This window comes from Arvicanthis niloticus, chromosome 17 (assembly GCF_011762505.2).
Source record: "Arvicanthis niloticus isolate mArvNil1 chromosome 17, mArvNil1.pat.X, whole genome shotgun sequence".
NCBI classification, from domain to species: domain Eukaryota; kingdom Metazoa; phylum Chordata; class Mammalia; order Rodentia; family Muridae; genus Arvicanthis; species Arvicanthis niloticus.
Window position 1 is genome coordinate 11,909,903 of NC_047674.1, and position 13,364 is coordinate 11,923,266.

The 13,364-nt window shown below is 45.6% G+C and overlaps 1 protein-coding gene across 4 annotated transcripts in view; it reads left to right on the forward strand.

Annotated features, from left to right (window-relative positions):
• The window catches only part of Hdlbp (high density lipoprotein binding protein), a 75,055-nt gene that overhangs the window by 58,006 nt on the left and 3,685 nt on the right, over nucleotides 1-13,364 (forward strand). For all 4 annotated transcript variants that reach the window (XM_034521345.2, XM_076914707.1, XM_076914706.1 and 1 more), the window contains exons 13-24: nucleotides 122-226; nucleotides 661-774; nucleotides 1,866-1,952; nucleotides 2,083-2,214; nucleotides 3,029-3,247; nucleotides 5,574-5,795; nucleotides 5,866-6,084; nucleotides 6,600-6,738; nucleotides 8,313-8,467; nucleotides 9,361-9,465; nucleotides 9,686-9,820; nucleotides 10,698-10,841. In XM_034521345.2, coding sequence (XP_034377236.1) covers nucleotides 122-226; nucleotides 661-774; nucleotides 1,866-1,952; nucleotides 2,083-2,214; nucleotides 3,029-3,247; nucleotides 5,574-5,795; nucleotides 5,866-6,084; nucleotides 6,600-6,738; nucleotides 8,313-8,467; nucleotides 9,361-9,465; nucleotides 9,686-9,820; nucleotides 10,698-10,841 — 1,776 coding nt within the window. The remainder of the gene's footprint in view (nucleotides 1-121; nucleotides 227-660; nucleotides 775-1,865; nucleotides 1,953-2,082; nucleotides 2,215-3,028; nucleotides 3,248-5,573; nucleotides 5,796-5,865; nucleotides 6,085-6,599; nucleotides 6,739-8,312; nucleotides 8,468-9,360; nucleotides 9,466-9,685; nucleotides 9,821-10,697; nucleotides 10,842-13,364) is intronic.

Below are 13,364 nucleotides of genomic sequence, written 5' to 3' on the forward strand. Positions count from 1 at the left end.
TGTGGTGATGGGAAGTCTGTAGCCTTTCTTGTGATGAATGGCATCATCCACTTAGATATTTTATATATTATATATATTATTATATATTTTATAAAATATGATATTATATACTATATTTTAGGAAAATGAGCGCACCAAGGATCTAATCATTGAACAAAGATTTCATCGCACAATCATTGGGCAGAAAGGTGAACGGATTCGAGAAATTCGTGACAAATTTCCAGAGGTAAAGCTTTCCTTAAAGCATTCCTTCCTTCTTTCCCTTCCCCTCCCTCCCTCCCTTCTTTCCTCCCTTCCTCTCTCCCTTCCTTTTTTCCGTCCATTTGTTTATTGGAGCTTTGTGTATACAGTAAGTGCTCTGCCTCTGAACTGCACTGCCAACCCCAAAGGCATTCTCTAACTTGTAGAAGTGATAGCAGTCTTCACTTAGGAAATGTTCATTACTTCACTTTTTAAAACGTATGCTCATAGGCACCCATACCACAGCTAGTGTATGGATCGTGCTCTGGGGACAACTTTCAGGCGTTGGTCTCTGCTATGTGAGCTCTGAATTCGGGTCACCAGGATCAGTGGCAAACACCCTTACCCACTGATCTATCTTGCTGCCCCAAAACTTAGTCTTAGAATAATTATGCACTGTCTTCCGATGATTTGTTTTAGGTTATCATCAACTTTCCAGACCCAGCACAAAAAAGTGATATTGTACAACTCAGAGGCCCCAAGAATGAGGTGGAAAAATGCACTAAGTACATGCAGAAAATGGTTGCAGACCTGGTAGGTGACTTTATGCACCCTCTGGGGTTGGGGAGCAGGGTCTCCCACAGGTTTTTGAGTACCTGCAGGACCTCTGCTCTAAGGGTGGTCTGCTGTCTCAGGGGCTTAGAACAAAGGTGGTAGCACCCCTCTCAGGACCTTGATGTCTAGCTTACACTATCCTCATGATCAACTAGTATGTGGGAGTTTCCAGTTTACCATACCTCCCCCCAACCCCCTTTTATTTTTTCCTTGAGAGGATCTTCAAATATCCAGGTAGAGGGCCTGCCTCATTTGGTAAGGAAAGAGAGATAACACAGGTGAAGAGAGAGTAATTTACTGAATTGACTGTCTTTCTCAAAAGTAGAAATAAAAATTTAAAGCTGAGAGGTTCGGAAAGTAAGAAAAAGGAATTGATGGGAAAACCACAGACCACCATGGTTCATGGTCATACAGCATTTCACTGTACTTTGTGCCTCCCCTGAGAGGCATCACTGAACTATTGCCAGGAAGCTACTGGGGACTGGGGCTTCTTTATGGTATCAGGGCCTACAGGCCTTGGCATCAACTTTTGAATCTCTCCCTTACTCGGCCAGGATGTTGTATAAAGCTACATTTAGTCTATGTTAAAGAGCTCCAAATTCTTTGGCAAGCCACTTCCATAGAACTTTCTGTGGGTACTTTCTATAAGTTGATAGGCCGCCGGGTGGTGGTGGCGCACCCGTTTAATCCCAGCACTTGGGAGGCAGAGGCAGGTGGATTTCTGAGTTCGAGGCCAGCTTGGTCTACAGAGTGAGTTCCAGGACAGCCAAGGCTATACAGAGAAACCCTGTCTTGAAAAACCAAAAGAGAGAGAGAGAGAGAGAGAGAGAGAGAGAGAGAGAGAGAGAGAGAGAGAGAGAGAAAGAGAGGGGAGGGAGGGAGGGAGAGGGAGAGAGAGGTTGATAGGCCAAGTTAATCAGATGATACGACTCATTTTATTTTCCTCATGATAGTCAAGTAGGTGGGGAGAAAAGTAGGCTGAGTCTGTCGGTAGTCTGGACTTAAGTCATACTGCGTTCAGGGACAAAGGGGAGACTTGACCCTCTGACATGAGTCCTCTTGTCTTTAAGGTGGAAAATAGCTATTCAATTTCTGTACCGATCTTCAAACAGTTTCACAAGAATATCATTGGGAAAGGAGGCGCAAACATTAAAAAGGTGATCGGGTCATCTTGCCCCAGTCCTAAAACCTTTGTGGATTAAAAAGAGGAGCCGGCTTTCCTTCCCAGCCCTGTGCTCATGTGTGTCTACTGTAGGAAAACTATCTTCTTATGTGCCTCTCCTGTAGATTCGTGAAGAGAGCAACACCAAGATTGACCTTCCTGCAGAGAACAGCAACTCTGAGACCATTGTTATCACTGGCAAGCGAGCCAACTGTGAAGCTGCCCGGAGCCGGATTCTGTCTATCCAGAAAGATCTGGTAATGGGAAATATTTCTTGGTGGGCTCCTTATCCATCTCCTGTTTGTACAGTTTCTAGCAGAGTCTTCCAGGCTCATGTTAAAGACTTGAGCTTTAAGCGTGGGGAGTGCTGTCAAGTGTTGCAGCTCTCCACTTGTCCTCCGTGGGTCACTCTTACTTGGCATGACACCAGTGCTAGCTCATTAGATATTTTCCTTTTGTTAATTTTATACTGTTGAAAATCATTTCTGGGGCTGGAGAGAGATGGCTCAGTGGATAAAGTACTTGCTAAGCAATCTTAAGGATGTGATTTCAGAATCTCAGAAATCATATGAAGCCAGATTTTTCACATCTTTGATTCAGTATGTGTACATACATCGAGGTGGGAATTGGACACAAGAGGATCCCCAGAGTCTTGCAGACCAGCTAGCCTAGCATTTGTAGTGCATAAAAAAAGAGGCCCTGTCTCTCAAACAAGGTGGCTGATGGGAATGAACACCTCAGATTGATTGTCCTTTGCCCTCCACGTGTGTAACTTTTTTAAAAAAATTAACACGTAGTAATCTATACGTATTTACATTGTGCAGTTTGATAATCTTGATATTTACACAGTCCTGGAATCACCCTGTTGTGTGACTTTTCCCGTCACATGGTCTAAAGTCATGGCTTTCCTGATATGCTCTGTAGGCCCTACTGCTGACCTCTACCCAGCACAGCTTGGACTGTCTATCCTCATTCCTGTTTCTTCAAACTCAAAGTTACGTTCTTTCCTTCAGGCCTTTCTTACCACACAACAGTGTCATTTTTTCCTCTTAATGTTCTATTTGATTTCAGGCCAACATAGCTGAGGTGGAAGTCTCAATCCCTGCCAAACTACACAACTCTCTTATTGGCACAAAGGGCCGTCTGATCCGCTCCATCATGGAAGAATGTGGTGGTGTCCATATTCACTTTCCTGTGGAAGGTTCTGGAAGTGACACTGTTGTCATCAGGGGTCCTTCCTCAGATGTAGAAAAGGCCAAGAAGCAGCTTCTGCACCTGGCTGAGGAGAAGGTGAGCACTGCTAACGCTCCCTTTCTTGGTATGGAAAACCTTCAGTGCTCTTTCTTTGGGGCAGGTCAGAAACAGCTTTATAGGTTCTGATCGAGTTCTGGGTTGTGATAAGACGTCCTCTGACCCCCCACTACCATCAAAGTTTGTTGAGCACCACCTTTTTCCATTGACTTTCCTTGTCCTTCTGTCAGTCCCTCATGGCTGACATGGTGGTGCACACCTTTAATCCTAGCATTCTGGAGGAGAGGTAGGCACATCCCTGAGTTCCAGGCCAGTAATGGGTACATAGTGAGACCTGTCTCAAAAAAGAAAAAAAAAAAAATAACCAAACACAATCTTGTGGATCCGAATATAGACTCTTACCATAGATTTGAGGTGGCCAGCCTTACAGGAAGTTTTGATGTCAGCTGATAGGGACTCTTTCAAGTATGGTCTCTTTGGTTTTTAACTTTATTTTTTTAATTATTGGGTTGCGGGACAGAATAGAAATAGTTTAAGTACCTACTGCTCTTAGTCTCTGAACAAGAGTTCAGGTCCCAGCATCTACGTCACTGGGTGGCTCACAGCCTGCGAAGATCCAACACTATCTTCTGGCCTCTGAGGGCAGTTGCATTCATGTGCACAGATATGTGCAGAGATACTTATTTTTAATCTAAAAGGAATTTTTTCTTAGGGTCTAGGAAGTTGGCTTAGCACACAACCATGAGGCCTAGACTTTGGATCCTCAGAACCCATATAGAAACCAGGTGGGCATGGAAGCCCGTCTATAGTCTTAATCCTTGGGAGACTGTGGCATCCAGAGCAGGATGGCTGGCACCATCATGGTAATTCTTGTTAGCAGAAGTGGCGCTCCAGATTCAAACAGAGAGCCTATCTTAATATAAACTGGAGGGTAACTGAGGAAGACACTCAGTGTTGATGTTGAGCACCACCACCACACACACCCACATGCATGCAAACACACACACACACACTAAAAATTCTTATTAAAAATTGCTTAGGCTGTTTTCTACATGCACTCAACTGTTACTTCTGTTTTTAGTGATACTATAGATGAAAATTTTTAATTTCTTGTGGTCGGCATGTATTCATACATATACAAAGTAATTATGAAATCCCATAACATCTTTGTATATTTTTGTCTTCTATGTAAAGCTCGCGTGTCTGAGTAGGCACAGGTGTTCCCCTAGCATCTGGTGGAAAAGGTTGAGGGGCGGCCTTGCGTAGCTGACCCTTAGATGTAGTCTGCCATGAATACTCTACAATAAGTACAGATGTTCCCTTTTCCTCCAAGCTTGAGACTGAGGAATTTGGCTTTTGTCAGGTACTTGGTCTAGACACACTGACATGCTTGGTATCCTATATGCTTTTGTTTTGTTTGTGAATGTTTAGTCAACCTCTTGGTTTTGCTGGATCCACCTAGTTGATTTACTTCTGTGGTGTAACAGGTCCATACTTAATATATTAAGATGCTTCTGCCACAGCCTCTTATACTGGGATTGCAGGTGTTTGCCACCACATTCATTCTTAAATGTTGTTTGCAAACATCTTCATCTAAGGAGTAATAGATTATTATGGTGATACTTGGTGAAACCAGTGCTTTAAAAAAATTAACAAAAATAAGTTCTTCAAATTGTGTATACTACTCAGTCATTTCTTCTTCCATATTCTTCACTCTGTGGGTCAGGTAACATCCACAGTTAGTCAAGCTAGCCCTGCAGATCCCTCTTTGACCTTGAAGTGTCCAGCTTTTGTTGTACCCTGCTTAGGCTGTTTTCTGTGAAACAGGGCTTTATGCTACCGTGGGTGAGGGCAGTCTCAGCTGTAACCTTTATGGATGGTGACTCTTTTTTAAGCTCTAGCTGGTGAGGTGCTGTTGTGTGCTGGCTACTGCTCTATGGGAAGGAACAGGGCTGGCCTATGCAATACTTGATGTGTGTTTGCTCTGAAAGTGTGAAAAAGCAGGAGAAACATGGCCTAGTAGATCCTGCTCTCCTCAGGGCATACACTCTGACAGTGTGCCACCACACATTGGCAAGCCTCTAGTGTGTAACAAATGGCTTGGAGAAATTTAGCTGATAAGTATCAGAACCAGGGTAGTCTCTGCATCTTTCTCATGTCTGTGGAGGAAACAATGACAGTCTTGTCTGGGTGACCATTTGAGGCAAAAGGTGTGATGATTCCATGGGTTGTGGGACATTGATTAAGACACGGGACACACTGCAGGTACATGAAGAGAGCCCACCTATTTCTCCGTACTCTTACTCACACACTGTGGTCCAGGCAGGCTGTGTGGGGCAAACATACATTAAGTTTGTTTCTGCAGCAAACCAAGAGTTTTACTGTGGACATCCGAGCCAAGCCAGAATACCACAAGTTCCTCATTGGCAAAGGGGGAGGTAAAATCCGCAAGGTTCGTGACAGTACTGGAGCCCGCATCATATTTCCGGCTGCTGAGGATAAGGACCAGGACCTGATCACAATCATAGGAAAGGAGGATGCTGTCCGTGAGGCCCAAAAGGAGCTGGAAGCATTGATCCAGAACCTGGTAGGTAGCAAGTCTTAGTGCTGCTCATGCCATTGATAGAGTAGATCTTCAACTCTTTCTAACATTACAGGATAATGTGGTTGAAGACTACATGCTGGTGGACCCCAAACACCACCGCCATTTTGTTATCCGAAGAGGACAGGTATTACGAGAGATTGCTGAAGAATATGGTGGAGTGATGGTCAGCTTCCCACGCTCAGGCACGCAGAGTGACAAAGTCACTCTCAAGGGTGCCAAGGACTGTGTGGAGGCAGCCAAGAAGCGCATTCAGGAAATCATTGAGGATCTGGTGAGTGTCCAAGGGGCTCTGATGGGGTTGTGATCACCATTGTGTGTCAGAGTGAATTCATTGACCAGTCACATGAAAGCACCAAGACAGCCATTGTTTCCCCTCTTCCACATCCCTCATCTTCCACATCCCTCATGGTCTTCCTTGCAAAGCCTTATGCCTCTTCTGCTAATAGCCTGGTGCAGCTTCACTAAGTCTAAGGCTATGACAACACAAGGTCTTAGCTAGGCTAATGTGGCTGCCCACCAGTAACTAGTGTCTCATGGGCACTGGTACAGTGAGGCAGCACTTGGCTGTACAGCAGGTATTCTATATCCAATCTGTGTAATGAAAACTGTGCTGTCGGTTGTGGGTATCTGTTTTACTAGAACCTGCCCTTCTACCTGGTCGATGCTGGGGTCGCTAGGTTCACTTCATTAAAGGTTATCAAACTAGTAGAGAAATTAGGAGGGTAAGGAGATGTTATTATTGACTTGAAGAATTTGACCTTTGCTTGCTCTTGTGCCCATTTTCAGGAAGCTCAAGTGACAGTGGAATGTGCTATACCCCAGAAGTTTCACCGATCGGTCATGGGTCCCAAAGGTTCAAGAATCCAGCAGATTACTCGGGACTACAATGTTCAAATTAAGTTCCCAGACAGAGAGGAAAATCCAGGTGGGTCTACTTAAGCTTGGCTCTGTGCCGATCACATCAGTAGTGACTGTCACTGCCCTCGGAGTTGTGAAATGAGTCAGTCCTTTTGGTTCTTTATTGCCTCTTGTTTTGGCACTGGTGTGCTCTTTGAATGCTAGCCATGGATTTCAGGTCCATCCTCCTGGTCTCTAAAAGATAAGACAAGACCCTATAAAAGGAGCCAGCAACTTCCTATGTCTTACCTAGGAAATTGCTGAGAGTCTGGTTCCACCCTTTTCCAGGACACTTTGCATATTAGTGGGATGTTTGCTCAGCCCCAAAGAACCCTGTGAACATACACAATGCAGTTATGTCCTCTCCAAGTCTCTTGCCACTACCCAGAGGGCACCATTGAAGTACCTCAGATCTCTTCTAGAATGGCTAAGCCTCGCCGTGCTTGTTACCTTGTTCTGTTTAGGTAATTGGTAATAGGGCAACTTTAGTTAAAGCAAGAACTAATGTGGTCAGTTGCTGAGGAGGTGTCATCTGTGAACCTTTCTCTGCCTGCTTTGCATGTGAACCACGGGTGGTGAACTTTTCTTATTGACAAGTCTTTGTTGGCCTGTGTAGTCCAGAAAGATCCTGTAAGCTGCGCTACACATTTAGTGTCATTGGGTTGGTGTCCATGGTACTTGTCACACAGTTAGTTATTCTAGGCCATTTTCCTGAGGATACAGGCCATTTATTAGAAATCGTAGCCATACTGTTACATGGATTCACACCCGAGTAATCTGTTCTCTTTAACATTTTAGAGATGAATCACAGGAAACTGCATGGAATAGAATAAAGAGTTGCCGTGTTTTCTTAGCCCTGCCCCCTGCTATAGATTTTTTTTTCTTTTAATCCTGAGTTTGAGTATGTATTTATACACTGACTTTTATCAGTAGTGGATATTTCCTGAGAACCTATGACTTAGCCAGGCAGTGGTGGCGCATGCCTTAATCCCAGCACTTGGGGATGCAGAAGCCAGCCCAGTCTACAGTGCGAGTTCCAGGACAGCCAGGGCTACACAGAGAAACCCTTTCTCAAAAACAAAACAAACAAACAGACAAAAAAGAACTTTTGACTTACCTGTGGTATATTCATCAAGATCATAGCAAGTATTACATAGTTTTACTATGTAATTCATAGTTGGTGTTTTAGATTGTCAAAGATGTCCTTCAGAGCCACCTTTGCCTAGTTTAATCTCAAGTGACGGTTCTCCTGTTACTTATTCTCCTGTTACCTCACTTGGCTCTATGGGTTAATATTATCTGGGCATTGACAAGGTGGAGCCCCTCTCCAGCTAGCTTGTTTCCTAATGACTGACACGCCCCCTTATTGGGGCTTTTCCTTACCTTCTGGCATAAAGAACTGTCATGGGCCTACCTTGGCCTCTTCTTTATTATCTTTCACAGATGTCTGAAACCCTGCCATGACCTGTCCAGAGCCAGGTCGCTCCCACTGAGCTCTACACGCCCGTCTCCCAAGCATTGGGGCTCACCTGCACACCTGTGCCTCGCGTATGATTTATATACCTCTGCAGTTGTCAACTAGGCTTTCCCCTTTATTCCTAGTTCACAGTGTAGAGCCTTCCATCCAGGAGAATGGAGATGAGGCTGGAGAGGGCAGAGAGGCCAAGGAGACCGACCCTGGCTCTCCCAGGAGGTGTGACATCATAATCATCTCTGGCCGGAAAGAGAAATGCGAGGCTGCCAAGGAAGCCCTGGAGGTGCGTTTGCCTCGCTCTTTCTCTGCCTTGAGGTCTCAGACCCTGCCCAAGTAGCAGCGGACAGTAGATCCTCTCGCTTCAGTCCTAAAAGTGCAAGCATTTGCTCTGTGCCTTTCTTGGCTGCTTACACAGCCCAGGGATGCCATTCTTTTCACCAGGACTTGGAATTCTACACAGTTCATTCCCTGACAGCAGTGTTAGGGTCTTGCCTCTTGAGCCATAGCCATGGAGTCTGTAAAAGGATCTCATTAGCAGTGAGTGAGTGTGAACTCCAGCCTCAATCCCTTCTCGTCCATCTGCTGACTAGCCATTCCTTCCCCAACTGAAGTAGAGATAGTCTACCTCAGGTTTGCCAGAAACATGAGTCTTTTGTGCCAAGTCCTGTTGTAAACACCATAGCACCACAGTTTATAAACAGTGCCTGCACAGCAGCATCTGTAGATTGATAATAGATGCTGTTCAGGGCAGAGATGGAGGAGAATGGGTGAGAGAGACAGTATTTGTTGACTTGAGTGCAGGTGACTGAGCCACCTGTTTAGGAGACTCCCTTGCAACCCACAACCCACATAAGCTTTGACAAAATTGTCACAACCACAGAAACAAACTAAGAGTTGGCCCTCTGTGTGCTGTGTCTTCTTCTCAGGGAACCTTGGCCTGCTGTGATACAGAAGTAGAGTGAGAGGTGTAGGGGTCAGGCCTATGCCTGCATTACCTCTGACTGGGCTCCCTGTCCCGTCCTGTTTGTGGTGTATTAGATCCGTGTTGTCTGTCACCTGGTCACATTCATAGCATGTTCTAAAATGTATACTGTTGTCTTTGGGGCTGTTGTCCTTGAGCTAATGGGCCTAGTCTGCCTTCAACTCATAGCCTAATCTCTACCATTGTCCTTCTAGGCACTGGTTCCAGTCACCATCGAGGTAGAGGTACCCTTTGATCTTCACCGCTACATCATTGGGCAGAAAGGAAGCGGAATCCGCAAGATGATGGATGAGTTTGAGGTAGACCATGTTCCCTGGAGACTACTATAGGGGACTATTCTCTAGAGAGCAGCCCGTGGCACTCTGAGCCTCAGTGTCCTTCAGCCCACATTGGCTCTACCTCCTGTTGTGTTCAGTCAACCACTGACCTTCCTCCCAGATCTCACTCAAATTCCCCATGGCAAGTGGGCTTGACTCCTTTCCATCTGGTCTAAACATCAAGTTGACTCTGTTCTGACAGGTGAATATACATGTACCAGCCCCTGAACTGCAGTCAGACACCATCGCCATCACTGGCCTTGCAGCAAATTTGGACAGGGCTAAGGCAGGGCTACTGGATCGAGTAAAGGAGCTGCAAGCTGAGCAGGAAGATCGGGTAAGCAAGCATGGGGCAGCCTGCCTGGGCTGGGAAACAGTCTATATTCAGAGCATATTTCCAACACCAAGGCAGGAGACAAAGCCAGGCAGTATTCCTGTGCAGTCAGAGTCTGCTGTCCTGCTATGGAAAAACTAGGGCCAAAGCAAGAGAAATATTTTGATATCTTAGCTCCTACAGAAAGGAAAAATAGTACCTCATCTCAGGACAAGCGGGTCACTCCTGTGCCTCCGATGGAGTACTCTATAAAGAATTCTGAGAGATGCTGCTCAGGACATGAGGGAAGCCTGGGAACTAGACGTCACTGCAGGCACCTGGCCTTTCATAAGGAGAGTTTTTTGTTTGTTGTTGTCGTTGTTGGTTTGGTTTGGTTTGGGTGGAGCAGTTTGGAATCCAGTGGTAAGCAGAGGTTGGGCATGTTTAACTGTGACCTGGGGCAGCTTAGTAGCCATAGGCTTTGGAGCTGTGCTGTGGGTGCTCTTACTGCCTTGCTGGCCTCTTCTATATACCAGCCCTAAAAGACCGAGAATATTTTATTCAAGCTGATACATCAGATCCCTGGTTCGTAAATTCAGGAAGTAGGAATAGAATGGAAAAGGTGGCTTAGCATCCCGTCCATCTTGACAGTCAGCAGCCTGTTCCACAGCAGATGCATACCAAGTGAGGACAGAGCAAGACGTAAGGTTCCCAAGCCAGTGACTGATCCACCAAGGCCTCCTGCTAGCAAGCTTGGGAGGGTTTCAGGCTTGTGTTCTAAATCAGGCTGCAAATGGGGCCTGGGTACTGGCTTGTCTTTAGATACAAATGTTCACACTCATGAGCTTGTGCTCTCTCACTCTTTGTCTTTGCTCTCTGCCTCATTCTCATTTTATTGTAGGCTTTAAGGAGTTTTAAGCTGAATGTCACTGTAGACCCCAAATACCATCCCAAAATTATCGGGAGAAAAGGGGCAGTGATCACCCAGATCCGCCTGGAACATGACGTGAACATCCAGTTTCCTGATAAGGACGATGGGAATCAGGTAAGATGACCGTCTGATTGACTATGGTTTAGAATACTTGGGGAGGTGGGATTGTATTGGCCCTTACCTTGACCTGGGTTTTTTGTTTGTTTTGTTTTGTTTTTGTTTGGGCGGGGGGGGGGGGAGGGGGGTTGGTGGTGATGGTGGTGATGGTAGTGATACTGAACTGGCACTCTTGAGACAAGGTTTCTATGTAGCCTTGGCTGTCCTGAAACTCATATATAGAACAGGCTGGCCTCAAAATCACAGAGATCTACTACCTACCTCTGCCTCCCCAAGAGCACCACCATGCCCGGCTTGACTTGGAAACATTACTTAGGCAACCCTTTGATTTGACAAGTGGATAAATCAGAGGGTCAACCATCTGAGAAGCTGACTTTAGCCCAAGTTATGGACCAGGGCTTGCCAGCTGGGTGTTTCCTTGAAACTGTTACCTGGAGTACAGGGCAGTTTTAAATTTCCTGTGCCTACTTTGACACTTCTAAATTGGCAAGCTTAAGCCTCCAACTGGTTCCTTCTTGAGCTATCATGTTCTGTGACCTTGAGCACTGTGCCCACAGATGCATCCAGTTATAGCACGAGGGTGAGATCCCATAGGCTGAGATCTCCTTTGCATCTGTGTGTGTGTCCTAGTGAGAACAACAGATTATGTATTATAATACACTGAATTGTGTTGTCCCCACTGTGCTTTGGCTCATCTGTGAACCAAAGGTAGAGCAGGCGTGTCATGTATGTATGTGTAGGGCACACATACACCACAGCATGTGTGTAGAAACCAGGGCAACTTGCAGGGTTCAGTTTGTTTCCTTCGACCATGTAGATTCCAGTGATTGACCTCATCAGGTCTGGCAGCAAGTGCCTCTACCTCCTGGGCCATCTTGCCAGCCCCAGCGTCTGTGAGAGTTTCACTTCCACTCACCAAACTAATTTTGTGGAGTGTGCTGACCCTGGTGTGCTAGGTTTTTGTGAACTTCATTTCAATCAGCTGCCTGGCCTTTCCCTGAGTCTGGACAGGAAGTTCTTAGTCTGTTGCCTCTTTCCTTGTGCCTAGATCTCTTGTTTCCCCCCTAGGATGGCTCTTTCTAATGTCTCCAGGTACTTGTTACTTTGTAGTTGTGAGTGTGTTCTGTCCATTTATTTTGGATTACAATCCTGGAGATTAAAACAAAGCTGCTGTTCGGTTCCCTTGTGCCCTCCATATTCCCTGAACTGTCTGTTGCTCAGATCTGTCTTTGAGTCTGCTGGTTCTCGCTGACATGGTACAAGGAAGGCTGAGCTGAGGGGTCTGAGTGACCAGAGAGTGCTTTAGAGGTCGTGACACCTCCAAAGAAGCAGGAGGCTAATGGGCTGAGAACTTTATGTCATAGTAGTCCCCAACCTTGTGCCTGCTTGCCTACTTTCTGTTACCTCCTTCATCTTTATGATTGGGTATCTTGTCTTTTCCTAGCATGAGTGGAATGGGTGGAGGGGGAGAGAGAGAATGTGTACACTTATGCATGCACACTTGTGGAAATCAGAACAACTTGAGGGAATGGTTTTTGGTGGTTTGTCCTTCGATCATCTCAGTTTGTCAAACTCATGTTGTCAGGTTTGGCAGAAAATGCCTTTACCCACTGAGCCATATCGTCTGCCCCCCTTCTACCTTTGTAACTGGACTTAGGCTACTTTTCCCACTACCCTCCTCCACCCTTCCAACCCCGAAGCACTAGGTGGGAAAGAAAGAAGGCTAGAGGGGAAAGAGGGCCTCAGTCTTGTTAGACTACTTCTAGGGGCAGTGTTGCTGTTTGTCATCAGTATATCCAGTTTCTTCTTCTCATCTTTTTGCTCACAACAACTTGACAAACCACAGCAACAGGGGAAGCAGCAGCTGCCACAACCTCTCAATGCCCTGGCATTTTTATACCCTCACAAGAGTCCCCAGAATTTCAAACATAAATTCTGTTCACCTGGCAAAAATCACACCCCTGCCAGAGCACAAGACAAATCATAGCTGCTGTGGACAGTCCGAAGTAGCCCCAGATCCCACACCTGGGAATAAAACAAAAACATTCACATTTCTATATTTTTAAAGATCCCAAAATTTTCACTACTTCTCTGTTATGGTTTTGGGGAAGTAATGGCTATTCAATGGATGTTAACTCTGTGTGTGGTTTTGTTTACAATTTTATTTTTAAACAAGAATTACTTTTAGCATGGAGTGGTGGCAAACGCCTTTTTTCCCAGCACAGTAGAGACAGAGTCAAGCAAATCTCTGTGGGTTCAAGGCCTGATCTACAGGATAGCAAGGGCTGTCACACAGAGAAAACCCTGTCTCAAAGAAAGATAATTATTTTTATTTTGAGCATATGGCTGTTTTGACTACCTGTGTGTGTACTAACTGTGTGCAGTACCCAAGGAAGTCAGAGAGGTCATTAGATACCGAGTTAAGGATGGTTGGGAGCAGCCTTGTGGGAGCTGGGGCTCGAACTCAGGTCCTCTGTAAAAACAGTAAGCATTCTTAGCCACTAAGATACCTCTCTGGCG